Raw genomic sequence first — 21354 nt, 5'->3', positions numbered from 1 at the left:
AAGCAAACAAAAACTTCTAGCTCGGTATTTTTAATATACGTATTTAATTTCAAAAATCCTTATCCTGCATTCGATTGTGAGCTACATGCTCTACAATAATAAAACTCATTTTTTAGCATTAACTCTATGCCTTACCTGCTTTTTCCGGCCTTAGTACTTTGAACAAGATAACATTATTATTTCATTATTTTATTTTATATTTTATTTTTTCTATCACATTATTTTTCCCTGATTTTTCTACGAGCTTCAAGCAAACACTTCTTAATTATTTGACATTCCAAATGTGTTTGGTTGTTACTGATAAAAATAAATGCATGTTTAAAACAAATGTTTAAATTAAGTATTGCAAGAGATTTCGTTTTATGTTTTTCAATGTGAAAAAGGTTGATATATTTATTTTTAAGAAGTGAATTGCTTAGCGATGACATAAACCATGAGATGAAGTTATATCTTACACCTGGTGTGAAGATTGCGGTGATCTTGCATCCAAGAATCGGCTACATATGTGCCAAATACGATCAAATATCGTACAAGTATACTGCTATGGTATGTGCCAAAGCATTTATTTTAAAAGGACTCAAATTTTTGAATGGACAGTTCTACCTGAGCGCTATCGTCGTTTATATCTGAAAACAGTACAATATTTACCGACCTGTCCCATAACTGTTCAATAACGAATACAAAACAAGCCGTTCAACATGTCCGCCAACATGCGCTTTGTTGGAAACCGTACCTAAGCGGAGGACTTAAGTATGCTAAAAGATCTGGTCGTGCGTCGGAAAACAACAAACACCCTGTCAATCCAGTACATTTAGCTCATGTAAAGAGAAAACTGATATGGAGTAAACATCAGCAGGAATGTCGAGAGAGAAAGAAAGAGAGAATAAAGAAAGACAGAGAAAGAGAGAAAGAGAGCGATCATCGACTTTACTTTTTTCTCTCTGATCACGACGGTGAAGTTGTAAACTTAGAGGCAGACTCAGTCAACGGTTCGAAGGCGTTTTCGAGTGAGTGTTCGATCCAACCGCATCTTCCAAATTACGTATGGTGTATTCGTATACGATTTTCGTGTGATTCCTTTGTGATTTACTGGTACTAAAGTGCACAGAAAAAATAACGCAACGCAAAACAACTTTAAAAGATTTGCAACCAACCGCAATCGTTACGGTTCGCGTAACTTCAACGCCCATTCATATTATCGCAGTGATCGGTTGGTGCCGCAACGCGTTTGCGTGTAGTTGTTTCGGGAACATCGATTTACACTTGTTCGAGCGTATGCGTCCAAAGTGATCTTTTGCGATCGTACCGGTAAGGTAAAGCAGTGACGTCATCATCGTACAATCTTTGTTTATTCAACACTTCATATGATTTGCTTTTGGCAGCAGTCTTCTTCACTATTCAATAATTTGGAATTAAAATGTTTGTGTGAGGTAGTGATGCTCTACTACATTGAATGCGTTATACATATAGTGAGTAAAGTGTATCGTTAAAGAGCTCGTAAAGATTGAATATGATAAATTTGTAGCTTTCTGGGTTTACGAACCCGTTTGTCCAGTAGCCGTATAGTTTGAGTTGTGGAAGATCGACCGACCCCGACCACGATTGGAATGCGAGCAATCCGTTGCTTCCATGTGTGTGTGTGTTTGTGTGGCTGTGTGTACATCATTGTTGTGTTTTCACTGTCGATCTGCCAATGTTTCGATGCTCATCTTAAGCTTACGCGTTAGAATTATCAGAACTCAGATGTTACGAAATAGTGTACACAAAACGATGAGAAAATTTATAGATATTCGGTAAAATATTGTGAAAAATATGTATGTGTGTGTGCGTTACATTCGATGAGATATTGAGCTCGTTTCATCGATCATCGATACTACGCGATGCTGAAATCAGCGTGTATACACAAAGGGCGGCATATTTGAAATTTGGTTTCGTGTTCGTGTTTCAGTATAGAATAAATTTCATATTTGAAAATAGCATATTTGCACAATGAATTTGTGATGTGATTTATGTATGCGTAAACTTGTGGCGAAATAAGTACACAGTGTGGTAGCAAAAGTGTGAATATGTGAATTAAACATAACATAAATATAAATTATGTGCTTCAAGTAATAGGGGGGGAAAGGTTTCATGAAGTGTGAAGTGCAATGAAAAAAAAACTCCATATTTGAATTTTCAGTGTCAATTGTAAGCGAATGTAACATATTACATTGATTCGGGTGCAAAATACAAAACTCACCGCATGAAAATGAGAAAATTAAATGAGATGGGAAACAATTAATTGTAATTAAACTCTGATTTCACAAATGTGCCAACCGTTAACGAGCTTAATCAACCGATATTGATTACTTCATGACATCCTACCGTGCAGTATTCACACACAAATGCACACAAATACGCTCAACAATTGCTTCAATCAATATCGCAATAAGCGGAAAAATATATAAATTGACTCCAAATCTGTGCTCCACGTGACGCGAATGTGAAAACGAAAGCTGTTCGATAATATTTTGTAAAACTGGTATCAAAGTAAAGTGCTAATACCGCCACACATATCGCTTTTAACACAAAGATAAATCATAACCTGTATCGTGGTCGTTTCTATTCTCGCGTTGACTACGACATACTTTTGGTTCTTTTTTAGTAGGTTGATCGATATTCCAAAGTTATCAAAGCATTATTTTGCAATCAATGCATGGTACTAAATGTGATGAACTTTTTATATCGAAGCTATTTCCACGTGAGTTTGATTTAATCTTTCACCACATGTTTAACGGATGTACACGGGTGTGCTAAACAGTCCTTTTTGTTGGTGATGTATATAACATAATCGTATATCATTGAGTAAGAGTTTTTCTACTAGTTTTAAGCATTTTTAAAGAATTTTAAAGTAAATTAGTTCAAATATTTCTAATCGGATCTACAAGCTATTGGTTATACAGGGTTGCGGTTCTGTCGAGATCAATCAAATGATCCTGATTAATGATGTTGACACGAGTTTGCTAACTAAACTATTTGATTCATCTTTCGCTTGACAAAAATGTGATCCAAATATTCTACAAGTTTAAAATATCTAAAAAATCGTTATATTAACAATTTTCCACGTTATGCTTGTGCTGAAAACGACATGGATTCATACAAAATCCAGCCTTCGTGCGTAAATATTGCATCACTTCAGCCATTTAATTTTAACACAGTTGTTTTCAATTTTGTTAACCTCTTTTTCTTACAGAGACTTGGTAATAGAATGTTTCTTTGTATGTTCCATTATTTACCGCTACTATTAAATCCAGTCGATTTCTTTTTATTCGAATCTGTTTTACCTTTACCGTTTTAATGTCCTCCTCTTCTGTTCTATGATTTAAGGGCTCTATCGACCATCTTATGCTGTATGTTAACTGAGCACGAATCGAAATAACAAACACGTGGTATCCCTTTTACCATAATTTATGGAGGCTCAGGTCTGAAAACGTTTATTATGGACGATCACCTTTTCCTTGCGAACTCATCATTGTAATACAAGTCCACAGCCAAATGAAAAAGCATGTAAAACTGAGGACACAAAAAATCAGACACACACACACACACGCATACACGTAAACATAAGCAATCAGGGTCATGACAATCTGGGCACTGAGTGTAACAGTCATCACGTCCCGCTGAGGTTAGGCAGGTTAGGATGTGGATCGATTTTTTGGGAACATTCGCAAAAATGTACCTTACACGAAAATTGGACTACCTGTAGGTTTTCATAGCTTCACTGTCACGTTTTGCAAATTGAAAGCTTTTAAAAATGTGTGCCTGGTAAGCCATTTTCAAGGACCGAACTCATTACAATTTTATGATCAACAGCAACATTTGTTTAGGAAATAAGCATTCATCTTTTCGCTTTGCTATAGATTTATTAATCTTTCTTTCAAGTACCATATAGGTCGTAAAATAGTTATAACCGCATTTCCTCAATTTTATTGAAATTTACCTAAGATTTTTTGCAATTCAATGACGTTTGAATAAAAAAAATCATTTCATCTCACTAACAATTTTTTAAGTATTTTTTAAACTTACCTTCAATTTTGTTGCAATTTCTATCCTTATGTTTTGTTGAAACGAAGATTTCTGCAACGGTTTTAACCTTGAATGGACATCTCAACCCGATAAAGCAATATTCTGTTTTGTTTTTTAGGAAAGTAATCAACCTGACAGCCTTTTTGTACAACGTTTGAAAATTGTTTGTTCCTCTTTACTGATTCTGTTTTTTTTATTTGTCATAAAATAAAAGCTGGCTCGATTAGAGATCTATAAATGGGTATAAACGATATGACTCTAGGATAACTGGTACTGTGGCGATTAAATAATGCAGTTATACAAACACCCAAGTCTACTGCACCGCGGTAGATCAAGAAGTGAGTGTATGCGAGAAATCAATCCATTCGCCATTGCTCCCAGCTCGAATTCGGAACTGTCATATTTCACGCTGAAGTTGATATTGATATAGTGCAGACGATAAATTTCACTCCCGCAAACGGCCCCGATATCGTTGGAATGTATTTTGGGTAGCTCAGTATCAATTTTGCGAGCAGCAAAGCTATTCTGGCTGAATCATCGTTTCATCATCGTGCTAAATGGGAATCGCTTCTGCTTGACTTAATATTTATTTTTGAATTATTCATGAAAAATAGCGATCCCAAATTAAAACTATGTTAATTATGCTTTGCTTTTAATCACACCTTTCACTCCAACTAAGCTATTTGCTTTCATGTGTGGAGTAGCTATGCTTCGAAATACACGACTGTTTATTGAGTTCTAGAATGTTTTCAATAGAAGCAATACCACATATTGTATGATATCAATCTATTTAACATGTTCAGCTCGCAACATGTTTTTAGTAGTTTTATATAAGCTTTTAAAATCTATCCGAAAGTATAATATGTTATCGGAACCTAAATCAATTTGTGAATCCCATGCGGAGCACATACCGGCTACGTGGTAAAAAATAAGGCTATTAAGCCAGAAATGGCCGGCATGGCCTTACAGGTTAAACCAAGAAGAGAGATAGAGACGTCTAAATCAATTTAACTTAATTAATTTTCATTAAAGTATTGCTACTGGTTAAAGAATGTAAATTTTTAAAGGAGTTTATTATATGTATTGATATGTATCCTGTTCTAGCCTGTATTTGAGTTTAATGTAAACATTGAAAACCGTTCAATTGCTCTTCCCGTCGTGTGAGTTTTTGCAAGTAAAGTCACGTTCAGGCATTGCATGTTTCATTGCATTGTAGACATTTGTGTTTACATTTCGCTTACATTGCCGCATATATTTCACGTGTTCCTTATCCAAGACTTCGTTCGCTTCAAAATGCACCATAGACATTTCAAAAACAGAAACCATGTTGCCTTCCGATTACCATTTACTTTGGAAGCACGCTTTAGTTTTGCCGAACAAGTATTCTTCCCATTTCTTAGAAATATGTGTTGAGAATAGAGTCTTTTTTTTATAGTTGTGCTAACTTATTGGCATTTCCTATAGTAAGTCTCCTCCATTCAGCAGTTTACGTTTCTTAACAAACTTTGAGATTTAAACAGTTTTGTGCTATCATTATAATCCAACTGTTTTAAAGATTACTCGGATTACTAAAAGAAAATTTAAGGATTTCATTCGCACTTACATATATGCTTTCGATTTTGTATAAAAAAGCTAAAGATGAAGAACGTATTTTGGAATAGATTTTCATTGCTCAGTTACATTACAGGTATATTCTACGCGTATTGATATAATGACACTTAAATTATAAAAATACTTTAACTCGGGACCCCTGTAAGCTTTTTTCGGATTGACCATACCAATTGAAAATAGTTGGAGACCGACGAAAAAGTGAAACGGAAGTTGATATTTGAAATTCAAATTATACTGAAGTAAAACAAAATTTTAGTGATATGTATTTGGTTGCTTTTGGGTCATGCAAATTAAATTCCGGATTCATATTACCCTGAACGTGGAACAGGGCAGAAACAAACGAGAACTGCAATGTAAACAATTTCAAGCTAAAATTATTTTATATTTGTGATGTAACTGAACTCAAAGTAATATAATAGCAAACCCCAGTTTTCATAATATGTGTACTAAAGGATGTAGCGGGGCTTTTGCTATGTGTCAGTAATTTTTTATTTACCTTTTTAAAAGCTTTGTAATTCGTAACATCATAATTCGAAAATTGGTATTCCATCTGTAACTTTTCAATTCAATATACGAATAACAGTACGATCACAGCATGAAAGAAAAGACTGATGAATGAGACCATCTGAAGGCAAAATATTTACTGACGATTTTATTTAGAAAAACAAATTTGCATTCTTCTATAGGATCGTCGGTTGAACAATCACTTCATTGGAATTATTATTTCACCGGCTTGGTAGCATTATTCCTTCCTTTTAGATTTATAATGGTTTAATACGAAATTCAATTGTTGCAGTACGTTTTGCGAACATTCCGTTACCTTTACATATTAACTTTAAACGGAAATGAACAATGAATGTATTCATCGATATTCGTTTACAACTTTAGTTATTGAATGTGTGGAACAGCTTAGAGCAACTTTTTATGTAAAAAATTATATGGAAACAAACTTAATTTACAATATTTAATGAACTAATAAGCGCTTGTATACCTTTTAACTTGTATTATCCAATATATTTACAGGTACTTGTACATTGTTTTTATGCTTTAAGGTTAGATTTATTTTGAGGTTAATTTTTAAAGCACAACACAATGGGCAATACAGGTGAAGCTGTTTCTCTATGTAATATTGTTTGTTTTTCAATGTGAATTTACAAAATAAAACATAATAAAGCATTCTAAAACATTAAATTTTGCTTCGGTAAGATTCGTACGATAAGGAGTCAGACAACACAACGAAGGTGAACGTTCCTGTCCAAACAAATGTTTACGAACTTGCTACTTACATTCCAGTTTGTCTCATGAATCGGTAGTTGGTTTTTTGGTTGTTGTTGTTTTTCTACATACTTGGAAGGACTACTTATCCGTCCTGGGACCGTAATCCATTAGCCATATCATTCGCAGTCATTTTGTCATCATTCAAGCCATGTTGGTGACCTATGACATGTTAGATAGCTTACAGTAAGCTGTACGCTGGAATTCTTGTTACTTATTTGATGCTATTTTTAGTGTGGGTGAACACAATCCCAAATCAGAACTCGCATACAGCCTAACGCACTTACTGTCATGCTAATTCTTTGCACATTCTTTGTGAATAGATTATATTTTCTTGGGTAGCAAGAAAGTCTATGACTAGAAACAAGTGCCTATTTTTCAAAGGTATGTGTCAGAAGGACATGAAAACATCAAAACAGAATACACCTTTTAGTCATTTTCATGAACATGTTACTTCGTTGCATTTGCAGTAATTTTCCTATTGAATCAGTAAGTGTACAATCTGTACACACATGCTTGACAACATTCTGACACAGACTTACCCGTTCTGTAGTCCTTTCACTACAGCTACAGCTATACAGTTACCAAAATAACTGGTAGCTTATTTTAAATCTGATAATTAGCAGATTTTTCCAGCAAGTGAACAATTAATATCTCTTAGATCTCTTAGAAGTATCTTCCGGGAAATATCGCATAATTTGTTCTCCATAAGATTTAGTTACATGGTAAAACCAGACCAAACGTTTTACATCGCAAAATGATCATCAGAGGCGTTAAGAGTAACACTATCAAATTATATATGCCAATTATTCACAGATACAAAATTTTGTTCTAAGATTGATTTATTATTCAGCTATGGGTATATAAATAAAAGTAAGAAAAAGACTGCAGTTACTGAACAGTAAAAACTGGAGAATTTATACCTGATTACTTAGAATCTACTACTAAAATTGTAAAAATAGTTCATTAAAAAACATTTACGTTTGATAACTAACAGAAACGAAAAGTGTTATCTAATTTTATTTTGTTTATGCAATCAAGAATCATTAATATCATTCTTCCTTAAAACTGTTATTTATTTTAGTAGTAACTAATATTTTGCAATAGTTGTCAAAAACTTAGTTTGTTTCATATATATTTTCGTGTATTTTTTCTAAAAAACAAATTAAGCAGGGTGTGAATTCGTTAATACATTAATCCATAGTAAGAATGTTAAACTAAGATACGGAAATTTTCTTCAATGAATAACAACAACAACAGTAAAGTCGTACGCTATCTTGGTAATGGAAAAAGTTTTTTTCGTGCCTCTTTTTCCTAGCCATTTGGAAGGTTTTCGTTTGTAGTTGTATTCGTCTGAAAACTTTTTTTATTTTATTTTTCCCTCCACGGTATATCCGATACCAAGTATTACGCTTTTCTAGGTGCTGCCACAAGGCGTGAAATCGTTATTTGCCTAAGAATTTTTTGATGCGAGTTTTTTTCGTTTCATATCAGCGCTATCGGCGACGGTTTTCTGGATGATTTCTTTAAGAATTGTTGAGCGAAAGTTTTCAGATTTATCTGTGATAAACGTTAATTTATACAAAGTTTCTTTCCGAGCACTTGCTGATGGACACTAGTAATGCTCAATTTTGCATTGCAACATTTTTTTTTAACTTTGCTGCTAGCGCAAAACAGTCGGTCTGTGTTCGACTTACAGGCAGCATGCAAGAATTGATTCACCGAAACGTGAAGTGTGGAAATTTTCATATGCTTGTTGGTTCGCGCTGATCAGTTGCATATTGAATATATTTCTGAATTAAATTGTTGAAAGTAGATGGCATTAAACTATAAAGCGTTTTTTTATTGAATTTTTTTCGATAATACGGTGAAAGCCATAATAATATAATGAATGACACATTCCTGATATGTATTGCACGAAAATCAGCACAAACCGTGGGTGTAATATTATGGTATACACCGTCAGGCTGTTAAATGAGTATAAAAGGTTCTCAAACAGTTATTTTATGTCGCTCTACAATCATAATTGCTTCTATATAATATGTATTATAATGTATAGGGTATGCCTTAAAAATTCATGCAAATGTTACTAAAACAACGAAACAAATTCACATATTTTTACAATTCTAACAACAACCTCTGTTTTTCATTTTCAGGTGCAAAGCTCATCCAAAATTGAGATCGACGAACAATGAATTGTCGCAACTTGATATAAAATTACGCGCACAAAAAGCATTGAGCAATATTTATACCCTCTTCAAACATTATTGAAACAGTCGAAAAACCCAAATCAATATCCATCGTACTCAATAGATAACCAACGTACAGGACGCTCAATCAACTGTCAATACCATCGAGTTGTTGTTATCAGATAAAATTGCTATTGCTTGGAATATTCAGTTTTGAATGTATTTGTGTAATACAAAAACAACATCACATCAGTTTTGTGAACAATCGAAGAAAAATGTGGAAAAATTTGAAGAGTGTATTTGTCACAAAATACCAAAGCCGTTGGTTGAATAGTACTGCTTGCTGACGCAAACAACGAGTTGAAACTGGCCAAAGGTAGCAACATCTAACGGATTGCAAAAGTAACGAGATCCAAAATATCAACCTGAGTCGACCATTGCGGATGGTCGATTTTAATTGACCACCTTTCTCGGTTACCATTGCTCAAATCTTGAGTTCTGTAGCCGTGTCCGAAGCTAACATCTAGTACGAAGGAACAGCACTACCTTGGTGCTCCATGACCAAAGGGAGTGTGGTCGTAACGTAGTAAGAGCTGTTCGAAAAGTGCGTGGCAGTAGTTTAAAAGCAGACAAATAAAACGTCCGTAGACCGCAGTTTATCGGGGGCATTACTAACATGCGCTACGTTTGCGCCTTTGTAATAGCCACGAGGTTCAGGTTCACACACGATAGAATATTTATGATACCATCACGACGGACTCGTTAGAATTTGGCTGTTTGTGAGCCGAGCCAAAATCGATTATACTTGGGTTATGTTATTCACCGTGCCATAAATAACCGATAACTAACTACCCGTACGAACCATCCCCGAGTGCCTGCCACACCAATTGTATAATGTTGGCAAAGTAACTTTTCTGGAAAATCGTTTGCTTTGCTTTGTCCAACACTTCGCACTTTGAGTAAATCTTTGCCGATGGGGCATTTTCTTCAACCGGACGATACATCCGAAATCGAGCCATTCGAACCCGAGAGCATAATCTACACCGGGTCTACAGCGACGGGCACGACATCCATGATGGGTAGACGAACGAAACAGAATCCTACCATCGTTAGCAGTACGGAGGCTGGTAACAACAATGGCCAAAGCACTTCCCGAACCAGCCAAAATAAGAAACTGACAAAACCAAAGCAGAAAACACGGGATTCTGATTGTTGCAGCATTAACTTTATCAAGTATTCGTTGCACATATTCAACACCATATTTCTGGTAAGTACGCGATCGATTAGATATTCTTTTGTTTTGTTGGAAAACATGTTGGAACTCACTTGGATTCGTTGGACGTTTTTCTTATAATTTTTTGCAATTTTAAACTCAACAGCAATACGTTCGCTTAAACATAAAATGTATAGATGAAAATGTAATGCATTTAGCAAACCATTCACTGTATGAAATGGCATAAATCTTGCTTATATTCTCAACCTTCTAGAACTCATCACAAAAATAGGTTGGCACAAGTGAACTATTTATAATTCTGCTTAATGTTTTTCAAAGAATATACACTGTGGCTTAAACTGTAGCCGAAACAAAAAAAAAGTCAATTATTTGAGATTCACCTCAGAGATACATTACTCACGGCCTGTGTGTCGCAGGTAGGATCTACATTTCAGAATAATTTAAAAGTGAAATTTGATAGAAGCTACACTTGAAAGTTTGCTAAAAACGTAGCCATTTGCTTACCCATACCAAAAAGTTATTTGTAAATGTCGACATGAAAATGAAATTGGAGCAGAGTTGTGGGTAGATATTTTAAATCCGTACCTCACATATATTATGATAACTTTTGCTTGGTTCGTATGTCTGGTACGATATACGCCAATGGAATCTAAAGAATGTCAGTGGAGCTATACTTTTAAGGAATATATAAGGGAATATATAATCATTATTATTCAATCCTGCATTGAACCACCATTAGAAGAAACGAATACTGTTGATCGACTCACGAATCTAATTACAAAAGTGCAATAATCAAAAAGAAAGCATGAGAAACCATTAAAATCAAATTCAACGTAAGTCAGATACATTAATTTAGATCCTGCAAAGAATCATCTGAACTACATTTTTAAAAGGCGAAGCAAAAACACTAATATAACATGATTCGTACTCCTCGAATTCCTTTTCTAGGATATTCATTGTTAAAAAAGCTTGTTGACGGTACGTAATTGATGAACATTCGAATGCTGTATGACCGGTTTCTTCTCTGAACAATGTTTGCTGGTTATCAAAATGACAGTTGTCCTAAATGTTTTGACCTTGCTTTTTTATATTAGCCATGTGTCTTCTTCGTTGAGAGGTTTTTTTCACAGCACGCGACAAATCATTGTGTTTTTTTTTTCAATCATATTGAATCAGGGGTTGTTGTTGATTTCATCTTAAACGTACGTTGATACAATCAAAAACATGAAAATGATTTTTTAATGTTATCCTAACCATTATACACAGAACATTATCTACCCAAATTCATATTTGAAAGAATTAATCATTATCATAAATACCTTAATGGTAGAGTTAAACTAAAATTAAATTTTGGGTTTAAAAAAATAACAATAATAGTTATTCTGCAGCCATTATCCTTAGCAGAACGTAATGGCCGTGGAAAATGTTATAGGGTTAGTTAGCTCAGTATGAAGAGAACACAATCCACATAACCAATTCGGATACTTTATTTCGTTTGTTGGTAGTCAGTTGGCTCACTTAAAATGACTGTTGATAATTGCTACGCCTTGGTGAAAAGTCATTAAGTTTCATTTTTAAATCCCGCCATAACTTTGTACATCGTAAAACAACTACAAAGTCACCGAAATCTCTTTTCCCAATGAAACAGCAATAGCTTCGGAAAATAAATTCTACCATTGACGATAGGTTCAAATGCTCACGGCAAAAGCAGATGAAGATACCAATTATGGCTTTTGTTCATTCGATCAATTTTCTTACCCTGTATGGCACACATGGACACCTGTGAATGATGTGCCTGTCAAATCTATCATTTAATCCACCCGCAGCAGTTGGAAAATTGGTTTGCAAATAAAAGGAACAGTTTGAAATAGAATAGCATGGCAGTGTGAAAATACTTTCCCCATAGCTGTTAAAGATATTCGTTTTTGTTGATGGTTTTTTTTTCATTTGCCGCATGTGTTCCATGCTTTCGAACATTCGAATTCTCCCTTCTACGAATTTCGGATAGGTACTAGAATCAAGTGTCGGAATGCTATTCGGGTTCATTCATGGAGCCGACATCACACACATTGCACTATTGTATTATCGCTGTGCAACTATTTTCCTTTTGCCGTGGAATTTTATCGTGCTTCTTCAAGCAAAAGCGGTATGTTGATAATGCTTGAAGAAAACTGGTTTAGTTCTGTCACCGTACTGCGGACGTCTTGTTTGACTTGTACTTGAAAACTAGTTTGTCTACCAATCACTCCATCGATTGAAATAATCGCTAGCGTCTCAATTCCAACATACTTTTTTGAAGGTGTGTAAAAGTATTGTAAAACTTGTTGAGCAATTTATTTAAAATGGGGATTTTAAAGGAAAAAGTTGGCAAAAGAAATAGGAAACAGAACCGTAACAGTGCTTCATTAGGATATTGTTTTATTTAGGCATGATTAAGATCATTCTTGCATTTAAGGTAATGATGTGAACTATTGAAGACAACACAGTCCTTGATAAGAACATGCAGCAAATCACGCATAATTGCATGGACTACAACACACTAATTACATACTAATTAATTAGTTACAACATAAAACAAACCAACAGAATTGGATTGTAAAATATAAATCAGATACATGTATCATATATTTTCTAAATTTATGTGCCGCACGAAGCAAAATCTTTCTAATTTGGTCATTAATGAAGATTTATTGCTTTAATATTCAATGTGCAGTTGTACACCATTATCACTTTTAACGCCCGTGAAAAGTGTCCTTAAAATATTATATTGTAAAAGAAATTGCATCCACGTAGTTATGGACATGCACTGCATGACGTTATAATTTCCAGGACTCAGAAGCCAGTCGACCATAAACTAACGCTTAATTAGTTCACAATGAAACAAACTCGTAGGGCAATATGGCTGTAAATTACGAATGAGTAGGAAAGTTCTTCTTTAGTTTCTTAATCCCTGTAATTGTTCTGCCCTTATAGTACAATCTGTGTATACATGAACAGGGTGTGGTTGTAGCAAATTTTGTTACTGATATTAATGTCATTTTAGTTTAAAATATTATATCACCTAAAACTACTTTAAGTCTAGAAAGCCAGAAATAGCCGGCATAACCTTATAATAGTTTAGTAAAGAAGAGCGAGAGAGAGAGAGAGAGCCTTTAAGTATTGAAATTTGTTAGGATAATGTTACATCAATAAAATTGGAAAATTTTCATTTTTGTAAAACAACGAGCTAGAAAAGAAGAACATACATTTAGTCATAAACAAAGCTAAATCAAAGCTTTATAAAACATTCAACTTTGTATCAGATAAAAAAAAACATTCATCTGTTTCACTTTGTTTTACTTCATCAATCCATTTCATTACATTTTTTCAATAATTCTTCGAATTGTAAATAACGTTACGCTCAAGCATGATTGTAACAGAACAAGACAATATACTACTTCTAGACGCGTCTTTGCATTGTTGTGAAGAGTTTTGATTATTCCTACGAATATCACAAGAGTTTAGTTCCCGACGTACCCATTCTTATTACTTGAAGGAACTTGAATTCAACGATGGACGAAAGGATAACAAAAATGATACATTTAATCCCTTGTTTCTTGTATTTTCATCATATTCTTCATATTCAATGTCAGCGACATCAATGGAAAATTTTAGGTTTTTGTGGTTTTTAATATTGTAAAACAAAAATGAGCAAAATGAAAAAGCGGGACACTGTTGAAAAGCATTTAGGGCTGAAAATTTATCTTTTGTTATATACATCCACTCTACATCATTTATATTTATTTAGCATTAAAAGAATGCAAATCCTTTTGCTACAAATAATTCACAGCTCTCAACGACTCGAAATACCCAACATAGTCGTATCAAAAATATTGCTATTTGAAATTTTTATAACTAAAACGAAACCGGCGTTGTAGACTCACTTAGAACTTAATGATAGTCCCAACTCTTTACTTATCTTCTCTACTTACAATACAAGTCCTAACCCTACGTTTGCAGCGGCAATCGCATCTGGTTAATAAGATGATCTCAGGCGTTGATATTAAGCATAGCAGCGCAGAGATCTTTAAGAAAACACACTTAAATCTAGTTATAGCACTTCAAAAGAGCTGTAACTGCAGATCAATTTCATATTAAAACATTTGAACTTATTGAAAAGAGTTAAAGGGAATATTGTACTACCATGATAATACTCTGCCTTTTATGATATATCATAAAATTGTTTAATTGGCATCAAAAGTCTTTATGAAACTAATAATTAAATACAAAGTATAAAATTTGGAGAAAAAAACATATAAAATGTTATGATATTGGGAAAGACGTTACAAATAATGACATCAATTCAAGGAAACGTTTCATTAAATAACACACCACTTTAGATTTACAGCTAGCTGCATTTTCGACCGTAGCTGGTTCAAATATTTGTCCACAGGCTTTCGCAAAGCAAATTCGAAAGAGCCCATTGGATCGATAGAGCCGTCGTGTGTATATTCACGATTAATACAGCATCTGTATCCAAGCGAAAGCAAACTATTGCTCCACATAGCCTTCCATTGCTTACCGTCACGCTTCACTGCCTGCTACTTGAGACTGATGTGGTCAGCGGTACGAAACCTTCAGCTCATTCAGATTTTATCATCATGCTGTGCAAGTTGGAGTAATGTAAACGTTTCTAGTGCGCACAGCTCGTCTTTATCGCTATCTTAATTGATTTCTATACGACTCCGTCCATTTCCTTGCCAGACGTCATAGCTATCGCAAGACGATCATTTCCACATAGGACGAACGCAGAACATTTTTAGACCAGATGCATTCCTAACCACAGCTGGTAAATGAAAATCGTGGCAACACTTAGTCGCGAAGAAAAGGTTCCACCAATGAACGAGAGCAGTCTAAAGCACCAACGAAAAGCATCAAGTGATTGTCGATTATCGGTGCTCGTTTCTTTGACTCTTATTTGAGAAATTATTTTCTAATGGAACATAAAAGATCAACATATTTCCGTTATATGTATAACTTACAAAAATGTTATAGTAAGTGTTGAAAAACTAACTCATTAAACATGACAAATTATTTTTAAGGCTAAGTTAAGACAAGTTTGTGTTTAACAAAATCGTTCATCCCCAAGTTTATGTTTTCGTAATACTAAGATCCAATCAATTATCGATCAAATATAAATGAACCAATTTAAATCCATCCATTTCTCGCTGCTTTAACGTTTCAAAATATTTTACAGGTTTCTTCAATTTGCGCCGAAAGTTCGAGTTTTTCTCCACTCTAATACTATCGTACTATTTTGCTATTGAAATATTTATTAAGTTTAGGAATTCTAGTGCTGCTGTTAATTAATTTTAATATTTTTTTTTGGTTTTTTTTGTAGCTGTTTTCATTTGTATAGTTTTATTGTAATGTTATAATACATCACTGTAATTAAAAAGAAAGATCAACCAAAATAATTACTATTAGCGTTAATAAACTAAATACACATTACACAAATACACAAAAATATATATATATTTTATTATTAAGGCTAGAATGCGACATAACAATAGCATAATAGTATATTTTTGTATTAACACAGTTGTTGTCAAAACTCAAGAGTAGAATTTTAAAATCTTTGGAGAGTTTAAACAGTATATAAATTGTATTTGTTTATTTCATCGATGATATAATGTTGTAAAACGAATAGCTGTAATAAATGCTTTAGTTTGGTATATTAATGAAAAAAAGATTTTCGATTTTTTTATTTTTCCCATGTTTCAAAAATGTGTTTTTTTAATCCAATTTCAGATATCCGGATTAGTAATAGTTGGTGTTACCCTTTGGACGATATTTTGGAAACATCAATACATTTCTCTTCTATCAACTACCAACTATGTTATCGGAACGTACGCTTTATTGGCCGCGGGGTTACTTGCGGTTTTTGGTGGATTTCTTGGATGCTGTGGAGTATGGCATGAGCAGCGTGGAGTATTGGTATTGGTAAGTAATGAACATTCAACGGCTATAGTGGTACCAATCTTATGAAGCGAATAGAAAAGAAACAAGGACCGAATTGATCAATTTATACACTCCACATAATTCGATTGTCTAGAAAAACATCATTTTTTTCTATTATTGCGTGTCACTTTCTATGAAATAACTTTCGTGTTCCTTCACTCTCCTATGCATTATGCCACCAATGGTAGTTATGAGAACTGTTAAATTATTTTGTTTTTATTAAACATTTAAGCATTGAACACGAATAGACAACATTATGCTCCAACATCGTTACAGCTTACGTTTTACACTTCACGAGCTCTGAATAGATCAAATCGAGTGTATCGGATTGATTTATTAATGTAGTTCCCGTACTTAGGTAACTGGCCACCCGACTATGATAAGCACGGTCCAATTGAGTTTAGAACTTTGTAATCGGCTTACATCTATTTATCATGACAAAAGTACGTTTGTTGACTGCACTATTATTTTTCCGGCTATTATTCACACACTTTGCAGTTAACTCTACACCGTGATGAAAGTTGCTAAAAATTCAGACGATACATTTTTTACATTATCGAGCCGTACGGCTCCCCATTATCAGTAACTTGCTTTTAAAACAGGTATAACGAATTATATTTTTGAAAGCTTGACATATAATAAGGAAAAACTGATATAATATTATATAAAACAGCATAATTCTAATAATGAAAGAAATGCAAAATTTTTGTTACAACTAATTATTGATCATGTTTGGAACATCACGTGCTTCGCATTATGTGCCGCTAGGTTCACCTTTGATAATTGTTGTGACAGGAAAGATCCCGACGTTCGACGTTAATCACATTGATGTATGTTCAATTAAACATGCTAGCGACAAGTTTATAATCGATAAATTAATGTTATGCCACTCTTGAATGCTTCGATGGCCAAATGGCCGTTCTACATTCATTGCTTCTGTCCTCCGCTATCTCCAACACTGTAACAATGTCACGTTCGATACTTCGAATGTTTTTACATAACCTCAAATTCCCACCGGCGTTAATGTGACAATATGCAATGGTCATACCCGTGCGTTGTGTACAAAGGCCGTCATGTTTAAACATACGTCGCTTTACGCCTCGGGAAATGTTTGCCTTTCGAAAGCCTAACATTTGTATAGCGCATATTTTGTGTTTCCGAAATTCTTCTATCCAATAAACAGTGACTTCGTATGAAGAACAATCTATGTATCCGTATGCGCAGCACGACGTTAACCGTTCGCTCTTGACATTGTGCTAACAGCACCATTTAGTTTGGAAGAAAGTAGCTCTTCGTTTGTAAATTAAATTTGATTACTATGCACACGCAGTCACGATTCCCATTTAATTGCAATTACATTACGAACAGAAAAGCGTCGAAACCAGCATCTAATGAACGTAACTAACCGATTCTACCACCATAAGAATTAGTTAGGTTATTCCCGTTTGCTCTATGCTCGACGGTCCGCATGACACAAACGTGATGCTATTTATTGGTGGTGAAAAGAATAACGAAACGTTCAATGACGATGCATCATCTTTTCCATTACAACGTCCTTGATACGTCAATCGAATAATCTGCATCATCCGATCGTGCATTGAATGTCGATGTGATGTCGGCAAATCATCTGCACATTAGTATCGATTTTTGCCTTTCTGCAAGCACAATTTAATTAGAAGCAATTGTTTACAAAAGATCCATTCGTGTTCCTGAATTAAATTCTTTAAATATGTTTGTATTTGCTTGTTGATAAACATAACTATTGCAGTTATAGAATTCAGTACCAATTAGATATAATCGGTCCTTGTCTTTTCTAGAGAAACGCATAACACAAAAAAGGGGAATAATGACTTGACTCAAACAAGTCTTTAGCAAATGTGACCCATCAGTTAAAAATGCACATATAAATACCTAAATAATAAGGAAATAGATTACGATTGGCGTAAAACTTTCCTCTGCGCTACACGATTTATGATTGTCCAAAACTAAAAGTCTCTTATTGTTTTCATTTGGCCGATTCGGTAGAGTGACATAATTGAATCCAGATACAAATTTCCATCTATTTCCTAATACACTGTTGCGATCAAAACAATATGATGGCGGGAGTGAGATATGTGTTCACTCAGTAATGTTATAGCGTGGTATTTTTGTGTAAAAATTCATGTCCAGCAAATATTTTCATGTTTTGTTGTGGTCTCTGTTTTGTGTATCTTCAGTATACTTTCGTTCTGCTGATCGTGTTCCTGCTAGAATTCATTGTGGGCGGCTTAGCTTATCTTTACGAAACGCAAATCGAGACGGAGCTGCAGTACACCCTCAACGCAACCTTCATGGAACACTACGGTGTGAGTGAACGGCAAACAAAAGCCATCGACAGCCTGCAGCAAGAGGTACGCATTACAACATAACATCCTGTTCCCGTTTTTTGGCAAAGTTGCTAACGTTGCTAAAACTGGACAAGATAACATTTTGTCTGAAAAAAAATAAACTATTTGACAGTAATTAAATACCTTTTTGCATATTTTTGTTTTCTTCTTTCTTTCATCCGCTTCCAACATCGAACACCGGAACAATGCGCGACACGCCGTTTGTGTGCCAATACGCCATCCGTGCCGCACGCGGAACACGGAAATTCTGTTGAATTGACCTGCCGAACAGTTTTCCTGCTGTGGTGCTATACGATTCGAAGATTGGCGACATAGTGTGTGGTTGCGGTCACGGCGCAAAGATCTGATAAAACCAACCGAGGGTCGTTTGGTGCCAGATTCGTGCTGTATAACCGTGGTTGCAAAGTGTGGTTTACGTGATGGTCCTAGCAATATTCACTATACGGTATGTTTGACCGGCTATGTCCATTTCGCCAATAACGCTGAGTTATAGCAGTTTGGGACAGTGCTTGTTGGCCTGCTTTCTAATCATGCTTTCGACGTTCGAAACTATCTCTTTGATAGGGCTGCATATACGAGATGACGGATGACCTAAAATATCATTTGATAATTCTCGGTGCCATCGGACTTGGGTTGAGCGTGATACAGGTGTTCGGTATGGTTCTCTCCTGCTGTTTGTACGTGAAACTAAAAGATGTACTCGACTGACAAAAGCCAGCGGATCCAATAGTCGAGCTAATGGATCCGCTCCCGGACAACATCAGCCTTATCTATGGATACGACGATCAGCGCGTATAATGGAGCAATCAAGCCATGTAACACGTTACCTGTTTCAATGCGATTTGGATTTTTTGTAACGCTGCGGTTGAATAAAACATTCTAATAACACACTAGAAGCTATATGCAATGCAGTGACTACGATAATGTTTATCGCAATAGGATAGCAAGTGGGAAAGGATGCTATTAGAACATAATATAAGCACATAGCTACCTTTAGTCACGCGGCATTTGAATATGCTGTAGGCAGACAGATCAACTTTGTGACATTTCTTTTGTGAAAATTTGTAACTAGTGTTTTAAAAAACAGTAATACATTTCCAAATAACTTATATTTCATGCGCGGGGTTATTGCAAAGCAAAACTACTGATAAGGCGCAGCATAAATAATAAAGTACAGTTTAAAGTAAACTTATATAAGTAGTTGCCTACAGCAAAAGGAACGTATGCGATATAATACGTTGCATTCAAAAAATTGCCAACAAATTATATGTTTCAAATGTAAAGATTAAAAAAAATGAAAAATTCACATAGAAAACGGTGCAAGATTAGACATCGTCAGACAACTAATGACGTTCACCAAACTAACTTTTGAGGTAGGAACCATATAACCGTTAAATGTGCTTAGTTTATTGAATAAGGTACTCCATAAAAGTTGCTACGATGTAACACACCACGAACGGGCAACGAAGCAAAAGGAAATAGGCAATACATGTAAAATATATATTTATTATGTCCATATGTATGTACAAATTGTTTCAGTGTGCCTTTGCTAGTTTTACGCTTTTCATTGAAAAAGACGCTGCTTCCCTATAATTTACATATAAAATTACAGCTGGTGTAGAGAGCCCATCGAATTTAATTCAATTACCTAGCAATGCCGTCTCCGAAGCTGCACGGAAATGGCACACAATCACCTTTTACGCTACGTAATGTCCCCATTTGTTTTACTTGTGAAAGCTTTTCCAACAACAAACTGAGAAATCTTGAGCAATTTTGCTTTTTTCCAACAAACAGTTCTGTTTCTCGGGCCAATTTCAGCCACAGCAAGTTTGTTTCAATACTCCTACGAATCGATTTATGTATTCTATCCTATCCTTGTTGAATTGTCTAAGGTTCATTTCAGCATGTTCAGCATAACGATTTCAACAATCTTAGCGCGTCCTCCTGAGAAAGTAAAATAAATAGAAAATACACACAGCGAACAAGTAACTAAATTTTCACACGATACAGTCTTATCAATTATGAGCTCACAAGGGTTCATTTCTCTCATCTATAACCATGTTTTCCATTACACCCGCCCAAGACTATTACTAGACAGTTTACCGACTTAGTGCGAAAATTATCAACCATAAGCTATTCAAGGTTCTTTAATCTATTGACTCTTCTAACCTGAAATTATTGAGGTACACGACTTACAGTTACCGTATGTTAATTGAATTGATATCAGAAAAAACGGTTTCATTCAGATACTGCTACTAATTAAATTTTTAGTTCCGCAACGGAAAGTTATTTACACCAAACGGCAACGGTACGGCAAGATCTGCGCCAAGAATCTGCTAAAACGCTATCGTTATTCGCGGTATCGATCTCTGCTGTCTAGAAAGTTGCGATGCGAAGCGCAGAATTCTTTGTAAACCATCTGAATCATTATCTACCACTGAAACGGTAGTAGCTCAGGTCGTCCGCAGGTTCACTAGCGACTGGTGGTGGGCGAAACGCGGAAGTAAACGATTTGGCTGCTCCCTGCGTAAAAAGAATGGTAGCGTAAAGAGGAATCATTGGTAGAAAGTTTTCGATTCGTGATCATTGTTTA

The 21354-nt window shown here is 34.9% G+C and overlaps 2 protein-coding genes across 9 annotated transcripts in view; one reads left to right on the top strand and one right to left on the bottom strand.

The window, feature by feature from the left end:
- Positions 1 to 627: 627 nt before the first annotated feature.
- On the top strand, positions 628 to 20291 carry LOC125768089 (CD151 antigen-like). Of its 5 annotated transcripts, none has more exons than XM_049435300.1 (6): positions 628 to 1308; positions 9108 to 10407; positions 16165 to 16356; positions 18591 to 18764; positions 19033 to 19206; positions 19326 to 20291. In XM_049435300.1, the coding sequence occupies exons 2-6, from the start codon at positions 10114 to 10116 to the stop codon at positions 19467 to 19469; spliced, it is 978 nt and encodes a 325-aa protein (XP_049291257.1). In that variant the 5' UTR covers positions 628 to 1308; positions 9108 to 10113; the 3' UTR covers positions 19470 to 20291. The 5 variants fall into 5 exon arrangements, with proteins under 5 accessions (XP_049291257.1, XP_049291259.1, XP_049291256.1 ...); XM_049435302.1 differs by having other exon boundaries at positions 628 to 1313; XM_049435299.1 differs by lacking the exon at positions 628 to 1308 and adding an exon at positions 1333 to 2740.
- Positions 20241 to 21354, bottom strand: part of LOC125768075 (mucin-5AC-like) — a 34644-nt gene continuing 33530 nt past the window's right edge. For all 4 annotated transcript variants that reach the window (XM_049435259.1, XM_049435262.1, XM_049435263.1 and 1 more), the window contains one exon: positions 20241 to 21284. In XM_049435259.1, the coding sequence (XP_049291216.1) occupies positions 21189 to 21284 (96 nt within the window). In that variant the 3' untranslated portion in view covers positions 20241 to 21188. The remainder of the gene's footprint in view (positions 21285 to 21354) is intronic.

This window comes from Anopheles funestus, chromosome 3RL, assembly GCF_943734845.2.
Source record: "Anopheles funestus chromosome 3RL, idAnoFuneDA-416_04, whole genome shotgun sequence".
Taxonomy (NCBI): domain Eukaryota; kingdom Metazoa; phylum Arthropoda; class Insecta; order Diptera; family Culicidae; genus Anopheles; species Anopheles funestus.
Note: the sequence above shows the minus strand (reverse complement) of the source record. Positions and strands in the feature narration are given on the sequence as shown.

Bases quoted from the DNA above. Each gene is read 5' to 3' on its own strand.
- LOC125768089 (XM_049435300.1), top strand. From the start codon at position 10,114: ATGGGGCATTTTCTTCAACCGGACGATACATCCGAAATCGAGCCATTC. The intron at 16,357-18,590 runs GTAAGTAATGAA...GTGTATCTTCAG, and splicing joins AGCGTGGAGTATTGGTATTG to TATACTTTCGTTCTGCTGAT. The intron at 18,765-19,032 runs GTACGCATTACA...CCTGCCGAACAG, and splicing joins TCGACAGCCTGCAGCAAGAG to TTTTCCTGCTGTGGTGCTAT.